At 52.6% G+C, this 15754-nt stretch overlaps 2 protein-coding genes across 3 annotated transcripts in view; one reads left to right on the top strand and one right to left on the bottom strand.

Annotated features, from left to right (window-relative positions):
- The window catches only part of ACAP3 (ArfGAP with coiled-coil, ankyrin repeat and PH domains 3), a 97232-nt gene extending 95154 nt beyond the window's left edge, over positions 1-2078 (bottom strand). The window contains exon 1 of the mRNA XM_056508297.1: positions 1970-2078. Within this exon, the coding sequence (XP_056364272.1) occupies positions 1970-2016 (47 nt within the window). The 5' untranslated portion in view covers positions 2017-2078. The remainder of the gene's footprint in view (positions 1-1969) is intronic.
- A 6652-nt stretch (positions 2079-8730) lies between these two features.
- PUSL1 (pseudouridine synthase like 1) overlaps positions 8731-15754 on the top strand; it is a 31102-nt gene continuing 24078 nt past the window's right edge. The window contains exons 1-3 of one of the 2 annotated variants that reach the window (XM_056508299.1): positions 8731-8927; positions 9509-9610; positions 11042-11099. In XM_056508299.1, the coding sequence (XP_056364274.1) occupies positions 9552-9610; positions 11042-11099 (117 nt within the window). In that variant the 5' untranslated portion in view covers positions 8731-8927; positions 9509-9551. Of the gene's footprint in view, positions 8928-9508; positions 9611-11041; positions 11100-15754 lie in introns of those variants that run through there. The other variant, XM_056508300.1, reaches the window with a different exon arrangement.

Raw genomic sequence — 15754 nt, 5'->3', positions numbered from 1 at the left:
CTGTATCTCTGCATTTCTGTATTTCTGCATCTCTGCATTTCTGTATTTCTGCATTTCCACATCTCTGCATTTCTGTATTTCTGTATTTCTGTATTTCTGTATTTCTGTATCTCTGCATTTCTGTATTTCTGTATTTCTGTATTTCTGCATCTCTGCATTTCTGTATCTCTGCATATATGAATTTCTGTATTTCTGCATCTCTGCATATCTGAATTTCTGCATTTCTGTATTTCTGCATTTCTGCATCTCTGCATTTCTGTATCTCTGTATTTCTGTATTTCTGCATTTCTCCATCTCTGCATCTCTGCATTTTTGCATCTCTGTATTTCTGTATTTCTGCATTTCTGTATCTCTGCATTTAAACTTCTCTGCATTTCTGTATTTCTGCATTTCTGCATTTCTGCATCTCTGCATTTCTGCATCTCTGCATATCTGCATTTCTCCATCTCTGCATTTGTGCATTTCGCCATTTCTACATCTCTGCATCTCTGCCTTTCTGCGCTGCAGGCAGCGCTGGGGTCGCTCCGGGGGGACCCCGATTTTCCCGCAGCGCCCCCGGACACGCCCCCGGGATGCTCCGGGCACAAAGGAGCATCAGCGCCCGGAGCGCGGCTGCGTCCCCAAAACTGCCCCGAGCACTTCTGCTGCATTTCTGCTGCATTTCTGCTGCATTTCTGCTGCATTTCTGCATTTCTACATCACTGGATTGCGAGCACGGCCAAGACGGAGCCTTTGTTGTCACAGCCCAGATTCCTTCAAGACCGCTAAAAAAAAAAAAATTAAAAAAAAATCCGGCCTCCAAGAGATGGGAATGCGGCCGCTGGTGGAAAATGAGAGTATTCCTGTATTCCTGCTCAGCCGCGGTTCCGGGCAGCGCCGCCCGGCTCAGCCCCGCTCCCCACGGAGCACAAACGCCGAGATGTTCATCCAGCAGCGGCGGGGGAGGGTGGGATGCGGGAGGGATGCGGGGTTCAGGGATGCGGGGTTCAGGAGGGAGGGATGCGGGGTTCAGGGAGGGGTTCAGGGGATGCGGGGTTCGGGAGGGATGTGGGGTTCAGGGATGCGGGGTTCGGGAGGGTGGGATGCGGGAGGGATGCGGGGTTCAGGGATGCGGGGTTCAGGGATGTGGGGTTCAGGGATGCGGGGTTCAGGGATGCGGGGTTCAGGGATGTGGGGTTCAGGGAGAGATGTGGGGTTCAGGAGGGATGCGGGATGAGGGGTTCAGTGATGAGGGGTTCGGGAGGGTGGGATGCAGGAGGGATGCGGGGTTCAGGGATGTGGGGTTCGGGAGGGATGCAGGGTTCAGGGATGAGGGGTTCAGTGATGAGGGGTTCGGGAGGGTTGTGGGGTTCAGGACGGATGCGGGGTTCGGGAGGAGTGGGGGACACGGCAGGGAGGGATGCAGGGCTCGAGGGGGATCCGGGGTACAGGGATGTGGGGTTCAGGGATGCGGGGTACGGCAGGAATGGGGGACACAGCGGGGATGGGATGCGGGGTTCGGGAGGAATTGGGGGGTACAGCAGGGATGGGATGTGGGGTTCAGGAGGGCGGGATGCGGGAGGGATGTGGGGCAGGGAGGGTGGGATGCGGGGGGGACACAGAAGAAAGGGATGCGGGGTACGGCAGGAATGGGGGACACGGAAGAAAGGGATGCGGGGTTCGGGAGGGATGCGGGGCTCGGGAGGGATGCGGGGCACACAGGGATGGGATGCGGGGCACACAGGGATGGGATGCGGGGCACACAGGGACGAGGGGCACGGCAGGGACGGAGGGATGCGAGCGCAGCAGGGCACCGCCTGCGGCCGGATCCATCCCCGGCGGAGCGCGCTGGGCCCCGGCCGCAGCCGCAGCCCATCCTCGGGCCCGCGGGGCGCCGCCGCTCCCCCGCCCGGCCCGGCCCGGCCCGGTGCCGGTTCTCCCGGTGCCCCCGCGCCGCCCCGAGCCGCTCCCGGCGCGGCCCCGCGCTCACCGGAACCGGGGCGAGTCCTTGATGCACTCCTCGAACTCCACCGTCATGCTGCCGGCTCGGCCGCGCTGCGCTCAGCGGAGGCGGCGCCGCATCCCCGCGGCTGCGGCAGCGCCGCCCCCGCCCGGCCCGGCCCGGCCCGGCCCGGCCCGGCCCGGCCCGGCCCGCCTCCCGGGCACGGAACCGGGACACAACCGGGAACCGAATGGGGAATGGCACCGGGAACGGCCCAGCCTCCCGGGCACGGAACCGGGACACAACCGGGAACCGAATGGGGAATGGCACCGGGAACGGCCCAGCCTCCCGGCGGAGAGAACGGGGGGAGAACCGGGGAGAGAACCGGGATAGAACCGGGGGAGAACCGGGGGGAGAACCGGGATAGAACCGGGGGAGAACCGGGGGGAGAACCGGGGGGAGAACCGGGACAGAACCGGGGAGAGAACCGGGGGGAGAACCGGGGAGAGAACCGGGGAAAGAACCGGGGACAGAACCGGGGAGAGAACCGGGGGGAGAACCGGGGACAGAACCGGGGAGAGAACCGGGGACAGAACCGGGGAGAGAACCGGGGAGAGAACCGGGGACAGAACCGGGACAGAACCGGGAGAGAACCTGGGACAGAACCGGGGAGAGAACCGGGATAGAACCGGGGAGAGAACCGGGACAGAACCGGGGGTGGAACCGGGAACCGAATGTTGAATAGCACCGGGAACGGCCCAGCCTCCCGGGGCACAGAACCGGGGACAGAACCGGGGATGGAACGGGAACGGCACCGGGAACAGCCCAATCTCCCGGGACGGAACCGGGAACGGCACCGGGGATAGAACCGGGAATAGCACCGGGAACAGCCCAGCCTCCCGGGACAGAACCGGGATAGAACTGGGAACAGCACCGAGAACGGCCCAGCCTCCCGCGGCACTGGCACGGAACCGGGAACGGCGCTGACACAGAACCGGGGATGGCACCGGGAACGGTACCGGGTACGGCCCAGCAGCCCCGGCACCGGCACCGGCACAGAACGGAGCCGCCTCCCGCGGCACGGGTACAGAACCGGGACAGCACAGACCGGGCAGAACCGGGGACAGAACCGGGACAGCACAGCCCCGTGTCCCACAGAACCGGGACAGCACAGCCCCGTGTCCTGCAGAACCGGGGACAGAACCGGGACAGCACAGACCGGGCAGAACCGGGGACAGAACCGGGACAGCACAGACCGGGCAGAACCGGGGACAGAACCGGGACAGCACAGCCCCGTGTCCTACAGAACCGGGGACAGAACCGGGACAGCACAGCCCCGTGTCCTGCAGAACCGGGGACAGAACCGGGACAGCACAGCCCCGTGTCCTGCAGAACCGGGGACAGAACCGGGACAGCACAGACCGGGCAGAACCGGGGACAGAACCGGGACAGCACAGACCGGGCAGAACCGGGGACAGAACCGGGACAGCACAGCCCCGTGTCCCACAGAACCGGGTACAGAACCGGGACAGCACAGACCCGTGTCCTACAGAACCAGGACCCCATCCCATCACCTCCCTGGCTGCCATTCCAAAGCCTGAACACACCAGAAAAAAAAAAAAAAATCAGATTTTTCAATTTCTGATCAGCCCATTGCAATACCCAATCACTATTTCTAGGAAGAAAACGTTGCCTGTTCCTCGTTTCTGGCTGAGGATGGATCAGAAGTCACTCAGGCTCAGGTGGACTGTGACAATTTCAGGGACAGCTGGTCCTGTCAGGGAAGAATTTTTTTATTTTTTTTTTTTACCATGAGTGTGTTAAAACAATGTCAAAGATTGCCCAGAGAGGTTTGCTGGAAATATTCCTACCCTGGAAACATTCAAGGTCAGGGTGAGCAAACTGGCCTGGTGACAGAGCAGGACTTAAAGCTGAATTTAAACTGATTTAAGCTGAATTTAAACATTCCAATCCAAACCATTCCATGATTTCCAGGCAGGATTTCCTGCTGGAAATTCCAGTGCATCAATCCTTTCCCTCCATAATCTAATTTTTCATTTTCCACGGGCAGTGGATTTGCTGCTGCCAGGGGGATAAATCTGCAGGAATAAATCTGCAAGGAGCACATCTGGGTTTGAGGCTGAGCTGAACTCCATTGCCACAGGACAGGCAACAAAAATGTGGTGTGGCTTAATGAGGTTAATTTTAATTAGTGCTGATCTTCCACCCAGCGAGCACCACAGACACAACAGCAGAACCACTGATGGTTTTAGGTGAACTTTCCTTGAACTGAGAGAAATCCCATGCAGTGGAAATCCCATGTTTTTAAAAAATCCAACATCCAAACTAAAGCCATGGGTGAAACAACAGGCCCAGGGTGGCAAAACCCAAGGCAGATGTTCATTTTTGTACCCAAATTACAGCCAGAATTCACCTCTAGACCAAGTTCTCATTTCCATCTGATTTCTCAGAACTGAGAGAAAGGTGGAAATCCCAAATTTTGAGAAAATCCCACATGATACAGACCTAAACTAAAGCCATGAACCAGGCCCAGGGTGGCAAAACCCAAGGCAGATGTCACGAGGAACAGTGATGAAATGAGATGTTTAATGTCATTTTTGTACCCAAATCACAGCCAGAATTCACCTCTAGACCAAATTTTTGTTTCCATCTGAGTTCCCAGGAGTGAGAGAAATGGAAATTTCCTGAAATAGGAATTGCCTGAGGTGGAAATCCCAAATTTTAAGAAAATCCTACATAATACAGGTTTAAACTAAAGGCATGAAACAGGCCCAGGATGTCAGAACCCAAGGCAGATGTCACAAGGAACAGTGATGAAATGAGATGTTTAATGTCATTTTTGTACCCAAATCACAGCCAGAATTCACCTCTAGACCAAATTCTTGTTTCCATCTGATTTCTCAGAACTGAGAGAAAGGTGGAAATCCCAAATTTTAAGAAAATCCTACATAATACAGGTTTAAACTAAAGCCATGAACCAGGCCCAGGGTGGCAAAACCCATGGCAGATGTTCATGAGATGTTCATTTTTGTACCCAAATTACAGCCAGAATTCACCTCTAGACCAAATTTTTGTTTCCATCTGAGTTCCCAGAAGTGAGAGAAATGGAAATTTCCTGAAATAGGAATTGCCTGAGGTGGAAATCCCAAATTTTAAGAAAATCCTACATAATATAGGTTTAAACCAAAGGCACGAAACAGGCCCAGGATGTCAGAACCCAAGGCAGATGTCACAAGGAACAGTGATGAAATGAGATATTCAATGTCATTTTTGTACCCAAATCACAGCCAGAATTCACCTCTAGACCAAGTTCTTGTTTCCAGTGTTCCCAGTGCATTTTTGGGCTTCCCAAAAGCAAAGGCCAGACAAAAATCAGAATAAAAAGCAGTTTATTTATATTTATTGAGGGGCCTTCAGGTACATTTAGGGCAGGGGCTACACCCAAAAATGGAGCACAAAATTCACATTTTTATAAGTTTGGTCCATTTGCAGATTGAGGGTTAATCCTCCAATTGCAGCTTCAGGTAATGAAATAATTTATCCTAATTTTGCTCCTCCTAACTCATTTTTGTTTATATTTTTTGGGGGCCTGTGAGCTGTCCTGGATTGCCTGGAGAGGAATTGTTGTGTCTGAGCAAAATGGGGAAGCTGCAGCTCACACTGTACATGGAGTTTTAGTCACACACTAAAGAATTGCAGGGTTATAAATACAGAAAAAAATAAATATATGAACATGAAAGCTAAAATCCTAAGCAGGGCTGGCTGCTCCTGTCTGCACAAATTAAAAATCCCTTTCCAAAGCTGAGATTCATGAGCTCCATTGGAACAGTCTGGCTGCCTTTGTGTGGCCTGAAAGCTGCAATTTGCCATTCAAAACACATCTCAGACTTGCATGAGCAGGGATTTTTTTCTCTCCAGGGATTTTTCTCTCCCTCTCCCTGCTTTCCCCAAAGAGCTGGGTGCCTGTTTGTGCTGCTTGGAGCTTCTTGCCCATCCAGATTTGGCAGTTCAGTGTTTTAGAGAATTTTAAATACAGATTCTCCATTCCTGAGAACATCTGCAGCCTTTGTGTTGTACCATGACCTTGGTTTATTTTTCTCCCTGGAGCTGGTTTTTTTTTTTTCCCCTCAGCTGCCATTTAAACATCTTTCCTCAGCTAGATGGATTGGGATTGCCTGTGCTGGCAGGATTTGGGTTGGAAGGGACCTGAAAAACCATTCAGTTCCCAGCCCCTGTCCATGGGATCTCCATTCCTGCCCTAATCCTCACATTTTTGGGCATCTCATCTGCCTCAGGGGACAACTCTGGGAACGGCCTGGGGGATCAATTCCTGCTGGAAAAGGAGGCAAAGCCAGCAGTGGGTGATCAGTTATCAATAAAAATCAGTTGTCAGGCCTGAGGAAGGCAGGGGAACAATGAGCCCCCACCCAAAAGCAGCACAGCTCCTGTGGCCCTGCTCTGCTTCCTTAGCTCAAATCACTACAATGTCATCATCAGTAGTACTAGGATTAGGATCAGGATTAGGATCAGGATTAGGATTAGGATCAGGATTAGGATTTTCTTTCTACTGAGTTTCAGGCAGCACAGCCTGAGAGCTGAGGAGCATCCGAGCTGAACCACAGGGTTCCAAAGGGGTTTGATGTCTGCACAACATCCCAGTTCCACCAGCACATCCCAGTTCCAGCAGCACATCCCAGTTCCCATCAGCACATCCCAGTTCCAGCAGCACATCCCAGTTCCCATCAGCACATCCCAGTTCCCATCAGCACATCCCAGTTCCAGCAGCACATCCCAGTTCCCATCAGCACATCCCAGTTCCAGCAGCACATCCCAGTTCCCACCAGCACATTCCAGTTCCCATCAGCACATCCCAGTTCCAGCAGCACATCCCAGTTCCCATCAGCACATCCCAGTTCCCATGAGCACATCCCAGTTCCATCAGCACATCCCAGTTCCAGCAGCACATCCCAGTTCCAGCAGCACATCCCAGTTCCCATCAGCACATCCCAGTTCCACCAGCACATCCCAGTTCCACCAGCACATCCCAGTTCCAGCAGCACATCCCAGTTCCCATCAGCACATCCCAGTTCCACCAGCACATCCCAGTTCCAGCAGCACATCCCAGTTCCCATGAGCACATCCCAGTTCCAGCAGCACATCCCAGTTCCCACCAGCACATCCCAGTTCCAGCAGCACATCCCAGTTCCAGCTGCACATCCCAGTTCCAGCAGCACATCCCAGTTCCCTGAGCACATCCCAGTTCCCATGAGCACATCCCAGTCCCATGAGCACATCCCAGTTCCAGCAGCACATCCCAGTTCCCAGCAGCACATCCCAGTTCCCATGAGCACATCCCAGTTCCCATGAGCACATCCCAGTTCCAGTTGCACATCCCAGTTCCATCAGCACATCCCAGTTCCCATCAGCACATCCCAGTTCCCATCAGCACATCCCAGTTCCCACCAGCACATCCCAGTTCCCATCAGCACATCCCAGTTCCAGCAGCACATCCCAGTTCCAATAGCACATCCCAGTTCCACCAGCACATCCCAGTTCCCATCAGCACATCCCAGTTCCCACAGTCTATCCCCATTCCCCCCAACCCATCCCAGTTCCCCCCAGCCCATCCCGGTCTCCATGAGCCCATCCCGGTCCCCATCCTTGTTCCCCCCAGCCCATCCTGATCCCCACCCGGTTCCCCAGCCCGCCCCAGTCCCCAGCCCAGTTCCCCCCAGCCCATTCCGGACCCCATGAGCTCATCCCAGTTCTCCTGAGCCCATCCCGATCCCCCTGAGCCTATCCCGATCCACACCCCGGTCCCCCTGAGCCCATCCCGATCCCCATCCCGATCCCCATCCCGATCCCCTGAGCCCATCCCGATCCCCATCCCGATCCCCATCCCGATCCCCATCCCGATCCCCTGAGCCCATCCCGATCCCCGCCCCGTCTCCCCGTCCCCCCGGTCCCGCCGCTCTCGGTGCTGCGGGCGGCGGCGGAAGCGGCGGTGCCTGCGGGGGAAGGGGCGGGGCTGCCCGGCCTGGCCTGGCCCGGCTCTGCCCGCTCCGCTCCCGCTCCGTTCCGTGTTCCCGCTCCGCTCCCATTCCCGTTCCCGTTCCCGCTCCGCTCCCGTTCCCATTCCCGTTCCCGCTCCCGTTCCCGCTCCGCTCCCGTTCCCATTCCCGTTCCCGCTCCTCTCCCGTTCCCATTCCCGTTCCCGCTCCCGTTCCCGCTCCCGCTCCTCTCCCGTTCCCATTCCCGTTCCCATTCCCGTTCCCGCTCCGTTCCCGCTCCCGCTCCTCTCCCGTTCCCGCTCCGTTCCCGTTCCCGCTCCTCTCCCGTTCCCATTCCCGTTCCCGCTCCGTTCCCGCTCCCGTTCCCATTCCCGTTCCCGCTCCGTTCCCGCTCCCGCTCCTCTCCCGTTCCCGTTCCCATTCCCGTTCCCGCTCCCGCTCCTCTCCCGTTCCCGCTCCGTTCCCGCTCCCGCTCCTCTCCCGTTCCCGCTCCGTTCCCGTTCCCGCTCCTCTCCCGTTCCCATTCCCGTTCCCGCTCCGTTCCCGCTCCCGTTCCCATTCCCGTTCCCGCTCCGTTCCCGCTCCCGCTCCTCTCCCGTTCCCGTTCCCATTCCCGTTCCCGCTCCCGCTCCGCTCCCGTTCCCGCTCCGCTCCCGTTCCCATTCCCGTTCCCGCTCCGTTCCCGTTCCCGCTCTCGCTCTCATTCCCGCTCCGCTCCCGTTCCCGTTCCCATTCCCGTTCCCATTCCCGCTCTGTTCCCGCTCCATTCCCGCTCCGTTCCCGTTCCATTCCCGTTCCCATTCCCGCTCCGTTCCCATTCCCGTTCCCGCTCCATTCCCGCTCCGTTCCCGTTCCCATTCCCGCTCCGTTCCCGCTCCGTTCCCGCTCCCGCTCCGTTCCCATTCCCGCTCCGTTCCCGTTCCCATTCCCTTCCCGCTCCGTTCTCGCTCCGTTCCCATTCCCGCTCCGTTCCCATTCCCGCTCTGTTCCCGTTCCCGCTCCCGCTCCGTTCCCGCTCCGTTCCCATTCCCGTTCCCGCTCCGTTTCCGTTCCCGTTCCCGCTCCGTTCCCGCTCCATTCTCGCTCCGTTCCCGTTCCTGTTCCCGCTCCGTTCCCGTTCCCGCTCCTCTCCCGTTCCCATTCCCGTTCCCATTCCCGCTCCCGTTCCCGCTCCGTTCCCGTTCCCGTTCCCGCTCCGTTCCCGTTCCCGCTCCGTTCTCGCTCCGTTCCCGTTCCCGCTCCGTTCCCGCTCCGTTCCCGCTCCCGCTCCCGTTCCCGTTCCCGCTCCGCTCCCGTTCCCACTCCGTTCCCGCTCCGTTCCCGTTCCCGCTCTCATTCCCGCTCCGCTCCCGTTCCCGCTCTCATTCCCGCTCCGCTCCCGTTCCCGCTCCGCTCCCGTTCCCACTCCGTTCCCGTTCCCGCTCTCATTCCCGCTCCGCTCCCGTTCCCATTCCCGCTCTGTTCCCGCTCCATTCTCGCTCCGTTCTCGCTCCGTTCCCGCTCCCCTCCCGTTCCCGTTCCCGCTCCGTCCCGCTCCGCTCCCGTTCCCATTCCCGTTCCCATTCCCGTTCCCATTCCCGTTCCCGTTCCCGCCCGCCATGGCGCGTGCCCCCGCCCGGTACCTGGTGTACTTTCAGTACTTTGGCACCAGGTACAGGTACGTGCCCCGCCGGGCCCAGCGCGGCCGGGAGCGGAGCAGCCTCGGGGGCGGGAGAGCGGGATTGGGGACAGAGACTGGGGATAGAGGTTGGGGACAGAGATTGGGGATAGAGATTGGAACGTCAGGATTTGGAGAGAGCGGGACCGGGAGAGCGAGATTGGGGATAGAGGTTGGGGACAGAGCTTAGGGATAGAGATTGGAACGTCAGGATTTGGAGAGAGCAGGGATTGGGAGAGCAGGGACTGGGGACAGAGCTTGGGGATAGAGATTGGAACGTCAGGATTTGGAGAGAGCGGGATCTGGGAGAGCAGGGATTGGGGATAGAGATTGGAGAGGACAGAGTTTGGAACGTCAGGATTTGGAGAAAGCAGCGATTGGGAAAGCAGGGCTTGGGGACAGAGTTTGGGGATAGAGATTGGAATGTCGGGATTTGGGGAGAGTGGGGATTGGGAAAGCAGGGACTGGGGACAGAGTTTGGGGATAGAGGTTGGGGATAGAGTTTGGAGAGGACAGGATTTTGGGAGAGCAGGGTTTAGGAGAGAGCTTAGAATGGCAGGATTTGGAGAGAGCAGTGCTGGGGGATAGAGTCTGGGGAGAGAACTAGGGGATAGAGATGGGAATGGCAGGATTTGGAGAGAGCAGGGCTTGGGAATAAAGCTTGGAATGGCAGGATTTGGAAGAGAGCAGGATTTGGGAATAAAGCTTGGAATGGCAGGATTTGGAGAGAGCAGGATTTGGGAATAAAGCTTGGAATGGCAGGATTTGGAGAGAGCAGGATTTGGGAGAGCAGAATTTGGGGTGACAGAATTTGGGGTGACAGAATTTGGGGAGGGATGAGAACAGTGTCCAGGTGAGAGATGAACCCCTTGCTGAGAGATCAGAGCAGGCAGGGACTGGACTTTGCTGTGCACAGAGGTGTGAGGGAAGGGATGGAAACATAAAATCAGCAAAGAAAAAAAGACAGGAAAGGCCAGAGAAGAAGGGAGATTTCTCTCAGGGGAAGCATCCCTGAGTAGTTTGGGTTTATTCCCAGGATGTTCCTCAGCCCTTCAGCTTCTTTGGCAGAGCAGGGAGCTCATCACAAACTGTCTGTGTGGCCTTTTAATCAATTTATCACCTTCACAACTCCTGGCCCTAAAATAGTTTCATCTCAAACTAATTTAATTTATCTGCCTTATTCTCTTGTCAGCCTCTGTCTCGAGGGCCAGTCCAAAGAGGAACAGTTGAAGGATTATTTTATTTCCAACATCCCTTGTTGAAAACAACCACTTTTAATTTTAATAATTTTAATTTTAATAAGTTTAAGACACTTTTCCTGCCCATTCCTCAGTGTTTGGTCCCTGCAAGTTCTGTGGGAAGATCCAGGAATTCTGTCAAGTCCCTGAATGTTGACACACATCAATAAATTGTGTTTATTTTGCTCTGCAGTGGGGTTATGGAGACCAAGAGTGATCAGGCCCTGGTAGGAGTCCAGAATTATTTGCAGGTAGGTCCTTGCTAATCCTGTGGTCATGAAAATGAAGTTTTGTTCAGCTGCAGGAATTATTTAGGGGTAAATATCATTTTGAGGCAGGCACTCAATAAAACTGGCAGAGTGCTAAACACTGTGAAGTCCAAACCAAAATAAATGGTGGAATTACACAAATTCTGACCTCAGAAAGATGTGAACCCTTCAATGAGAGTGAATTGAGCCCAGAACTGACTCAGGTTCTGACCCACCTGAGCTTTGGTGGGACTCTAAACCTGCCTCACTTCTGCTCCATGTCCAATCCCCTGATGGATTTAGCAGCTGGATGCTGTCCCCTCCCAGGAGAGCATGTCCCTGACAAGGTTTTCACAACAAAGCACACCAGGATGTTCATTGTTCCCTGCTGCTTCCATTTTTTTTAAAATTTTTTTTGGAGTTCTGTTATGCCAGGGGAAAAAAAAAAAAAGTTGTGATCCTGTAATCCCTGCACTGCTCCCAGGGATTCCCTTGGACTGGGAATGGTTTGAGACCCCAGGTGCTGTTTGGGCTGGCAGTGAGTGTAAAAAAAAAACCCATTTTTACACCCAGGAGTAGAAAATGGGTCACCTGGTTGTAATCCAGTTATGAATCAAAATTGTAAATTAATTACAAGGTGCTGCTGAGTCTGGAGCAGGGCAGGAATCAAAAGGAAGCTGAATGGTTTCTCTTTTGTCTTGGAAGCACCCTGGAGTTCTTGTGCCTGCTTGGGAGATAAGAGGCTGCTGAAGAGCTGATTCCTGCAGGCCAGAGCAGTAATTTTGTCACTCAGCTCCCATTTGTGGTGAGCCTGTCTGACCCAAATCACAAATTGCAGCAGTTGGTGTCCCAGCCCAGGACATCCCAACCCCACGGGCTGAGCATTGCTGCTGAATTGCTGTCAGGAGCAGAGTGTGACAGTCTCAGCTGGAACCAGAGCTCTCAGGGTGTGTCCCTGTGGCTTCTTGTTGGAGTAGATGAAACTGAGGAATTTTGGGAATATAGAAACCATGAATGAAATTGAAATGAAAGCCACGTTTGAGATACCAAGCCCTAGTTACTGAATAACCAGGTACACAATAGGATGGCTCCTGGAGCTAATCCACTCTTAATTAAACAATTTTGGCCAGAGGGCAAGGCCAAGACACAAACGACTGGCCAGCACCCAAAGATTAGACCTGAGAGTTTAGGATGTCACACACTATGCTAATATAAGGATTCCTATAAGCTGTATGTAAATGCTATAGAATTAGTATTCTGTATTAGATTGGTTCTTAAAAATCAGAATATTCATGATGGAAATGGATTTATTGTGTTACAAACGGGAAGTTGCTCTCCTTCTCCTCTTTTTCTTCCCCTCTTTACCTTCTTTACTCTCTCTCTCTCTCTCTCTACCCTCCCCCTTCTCTCTTTCTTTCCCCCCTTTTATCTCTTTAATCTGCACGTGGCTGTGCCGGGCAGACTCTCTTATAATAAATAATATTATAATGCAGCTTTTAGCATTTACAGGGAGTTTGGGTCTCGTTCCACAGAGAATCCAGGAGTGCCCTGCAGCTTCTTTCCCTGGACCATGGCAGAGAAAGTGTCTGAGGACTGCAAGGGAGATTTTCCATCCCATTTATCCACCCTCAGCCTCCCTGGGGGGAGCCCAGCAGTTGTTCTGCATTACCCCAGTGCTGATGGGGTAGAAAAGACAAACATGAGTTTATTTGGTGCTGCCTTTCCCCAGCCTCAGCTCTCTGCCTCCATGGGGTGCAATTGGAACCACATGGGAAGCCTTCAAACAGCTCTAATAAAAAACTTCTGCAGGAATTTTTCTCTTCCTTCCTCCTTTTCTCTGCAGCCTTGAACTTCACTGCTTCCCCCAAAGCCAGGAAGGCAAATAAGGGAAGGGCAAAATTAAAGCACTAATGGGATCCTTATTGTGCTGGGAGGATGTTCAGCCATTTGTTTGCAGTTCCAGGCAAGCAAAATAACCTGGGAGGTGCAGAGTTGGTGTTTCAGCAGGAAATTGGAAGTGGCTGCCTGGTTTTGTGTCACTCTGTGCTGCTGGAACAGCTCTGTCTGTCACCCTGTGTCCCTGCAAAGCTTTTTTTAGTCCTTGGTGCTGCTCTGTGACAGAGCCCTGAGGAAATGGAGCCTTGTTTTAGTCCAGGAATAATTGTAGGAGCTTTTCATCTCTCTTTGAGGGGGCAGAGCTTTGCTGGCAACACTTGATTTCTTGGAGACAAAGAAAATTCCAGGTCTTCTTTCCTCTCATGGGGAAGTTGGAGCTCTGAGATTTGGTTCCCTCCACTTATTCAAGGGAATTTTTAACATCCAGGACTTCATGGTCTGTCTCTTCCTCTCCTTGAGGGGATGAGCTTTGCTGGCCACACTTTATTTCCTAGAGCATTCAGAAACCCAACTTGAAAAAATTTCCAGGCCTTGTTTCCCAACATGGGGAAATTGGATCTCTGAGATTTGGCTCCTTCTATTTATTCATTGAAGGTTTTAACATCTAAAACTTCATGCTCTGTCTCTTGTAGGAGATTTTCCTCTCTCTTTGAGGGGATGAGATTTGCTAGCATCATTTTTATTTCCTGGAGAAAAGTCTTGCAGCACTCAGAAACCAAAATTGAAAATAATTCCAGGCCTTGTTTCCCCACATGGGGAAGTTGGAGCTGAGATTTGGCTCCTTCTATTTATTCATCTAGAACTTGATGCTCTGTCTCTTCCAGGAGTTTTTCCTCTCTCTTTGAGGGGATGAGCTTTGCTGGCCACACTTTATTTCCTGCATCACTCAGAAACCCAACTTGAAAAAAATTCCAGGCCTTGTTTCCCCTGATGTAGAAGTTGGAGCTCTGAGATTTGGCTCCCTCCAGTTATTGAAGGGAATTTTTAACATCCAGAACTTCTTGCTTCCTCTCTTTTAGGAGTTTTTCTTCTCTCCTTGAGGGGATGAGCTTTGCTGGCCACACTTTATTTCCTGGAGCACTCAGAACCCCAAATTGAAAACAATTCCAGACCTTGTTTCCCCACATGGGGAAATTGGATCTCTAAGATTTGGCTCCTTCTATTTATTCATTGAAGGTTTTAACATCTAAAACTTCATGCTGTGTCTCTTGTAGGAGCTTTTCCTCTCTCTTTGAGGGGATGAGCTTTGCTGGCCACACTTTATTTCCTGGAGCACTCAGAAACCCAAATTGAAAATAATTCCAGGCCTTGTTTCCCCACCTGGAGAAATTGGATCTTTGAGATTTGGCTCCTTCTGTTTATTCATCTAGAACTTGATGCTCTCTCTCTTCCAGGAGTTTTTTCTCTCTCTTTAAGGGGATGAGCTTTGCTGGCCACACTTTATTTCCTGGAGCATTCAGAAACCCAAATTGAAAATAATTCCAGGCCTTGTTTCCCAACATGGGGAAATTTGATCTCTGAGATTTGGCTCCTTCTATTTATTCATTGAAGGTTTTAACATCTAAAACTTCATGCTCTGTCTCTTGTAGGAGCTTTTCCTCTCTCTTTGAGGGGATGAGATTTGCTAGCATCATTTTTATTTCCTGGAGAAAAGTCTTGGAGCACTCAGAAACCAAAATTGAAAATAATTCCAGGCCTTGTTTCCCCTGATGGGGAAGTTGGAACTCTGAGATTTGGCTCCTTCTATTTATTCATCTAGAACTTGATGCTCTGTCTCTTCCAGGAGTTTTTTCTCTCTCTTTGAGGGGATGAGTTTTGCTGGCCACACTTTATTTCCTGGAGCACTTGGAACCCCAAATTGAAAACAATTCCAGGCCTTGTTTCCCCTGATGTAGAAATTGGATCTCTAAGATTTGGCTCCTTCTATTTATTCATGGAAGGTTTTAACATCCAGAACTTCATGCTCTGTCTCTTGTAGGAGATTTTCCTCTCTTCTTGAGTGAAGTGAGCTTTGGTGGCCCCACTTTATTTCCTGGAGAACTTGGAACCCCAAATTGAAAACAATTCCAGGCCTTGTTTCCCCACATGGGGAAGTTGGAGCTGAGATTTGGCTCCTTCTGTTTATTCATCTAGAACTTCATGCTCTGTCTCTTCCAGGAGTTTTTTCTCTCTTCTTGAGGGGATGAGCTTTGCTGGCCACACTTTATTTCCTGCATCACTCAGAAACCCAACTTGAAAAAAATTCCAGGCCTTGTTTCCCCTGATGTAGAAGTTGGAGCTCTGAGATTTGGTTCCCTCCAGTTATTGAAGGGAATTTTTAACATCCAGAACTTCTTGCTTCCTCTCTTTTAGGAGTTTTTCTTCTCTCCTTGAGGAGATGAGCTTTGCTGGCCACAATTTATTTCCTGGAGCACTCAGAACCCCAAATTGAAAATAATTCCAGACCTTGTTTCCCCACATGGGAAATTGGATCTCTGAGATTTGGCTCCTTCTATTTATTCATTGAAGGTTTTAACATCTAAAACTTCATGCTCTGTCTCTTGTAGGAGCTTTTCCTCTCTCTTTGAGGGGATGAGATTTGCTAGCATCATTTTTATTTCCTGGAGAAAAGTCTTGGAGCACTCAGAAACCAAAATTGAAAACAATTCCAGGCCTTGTTTCCCCTGATGGGGAAGTTGGAACTCTGAGATTTGGCTCCTTCTGTTTATTCATCTAGAACTTCATGCTCTCTCTCTTCCAGAAGTTTTTCCTCTCTCTTTGAG

The sequence above is a fragment of the Oenanthe melanoleuca genome, chromosome 21 (assembly GCF_029582105.1).
Source record: "Oenanthe melanoleuca isolate GR-GAL-2019-014 chromosome 21, OMel1.0, whole genome shotgun sequence".
NCBI classification, from domain to species: domain Eukaryota; kingdom Metazoa; phylum Chordata; class Aves; order Passeriformes; family Muscicapidae; genus Oenanthe; species Oenanthe melanoleuca.
This window is presented reverse-complemented; position numbering and strand designations above follow the sequence as displayed.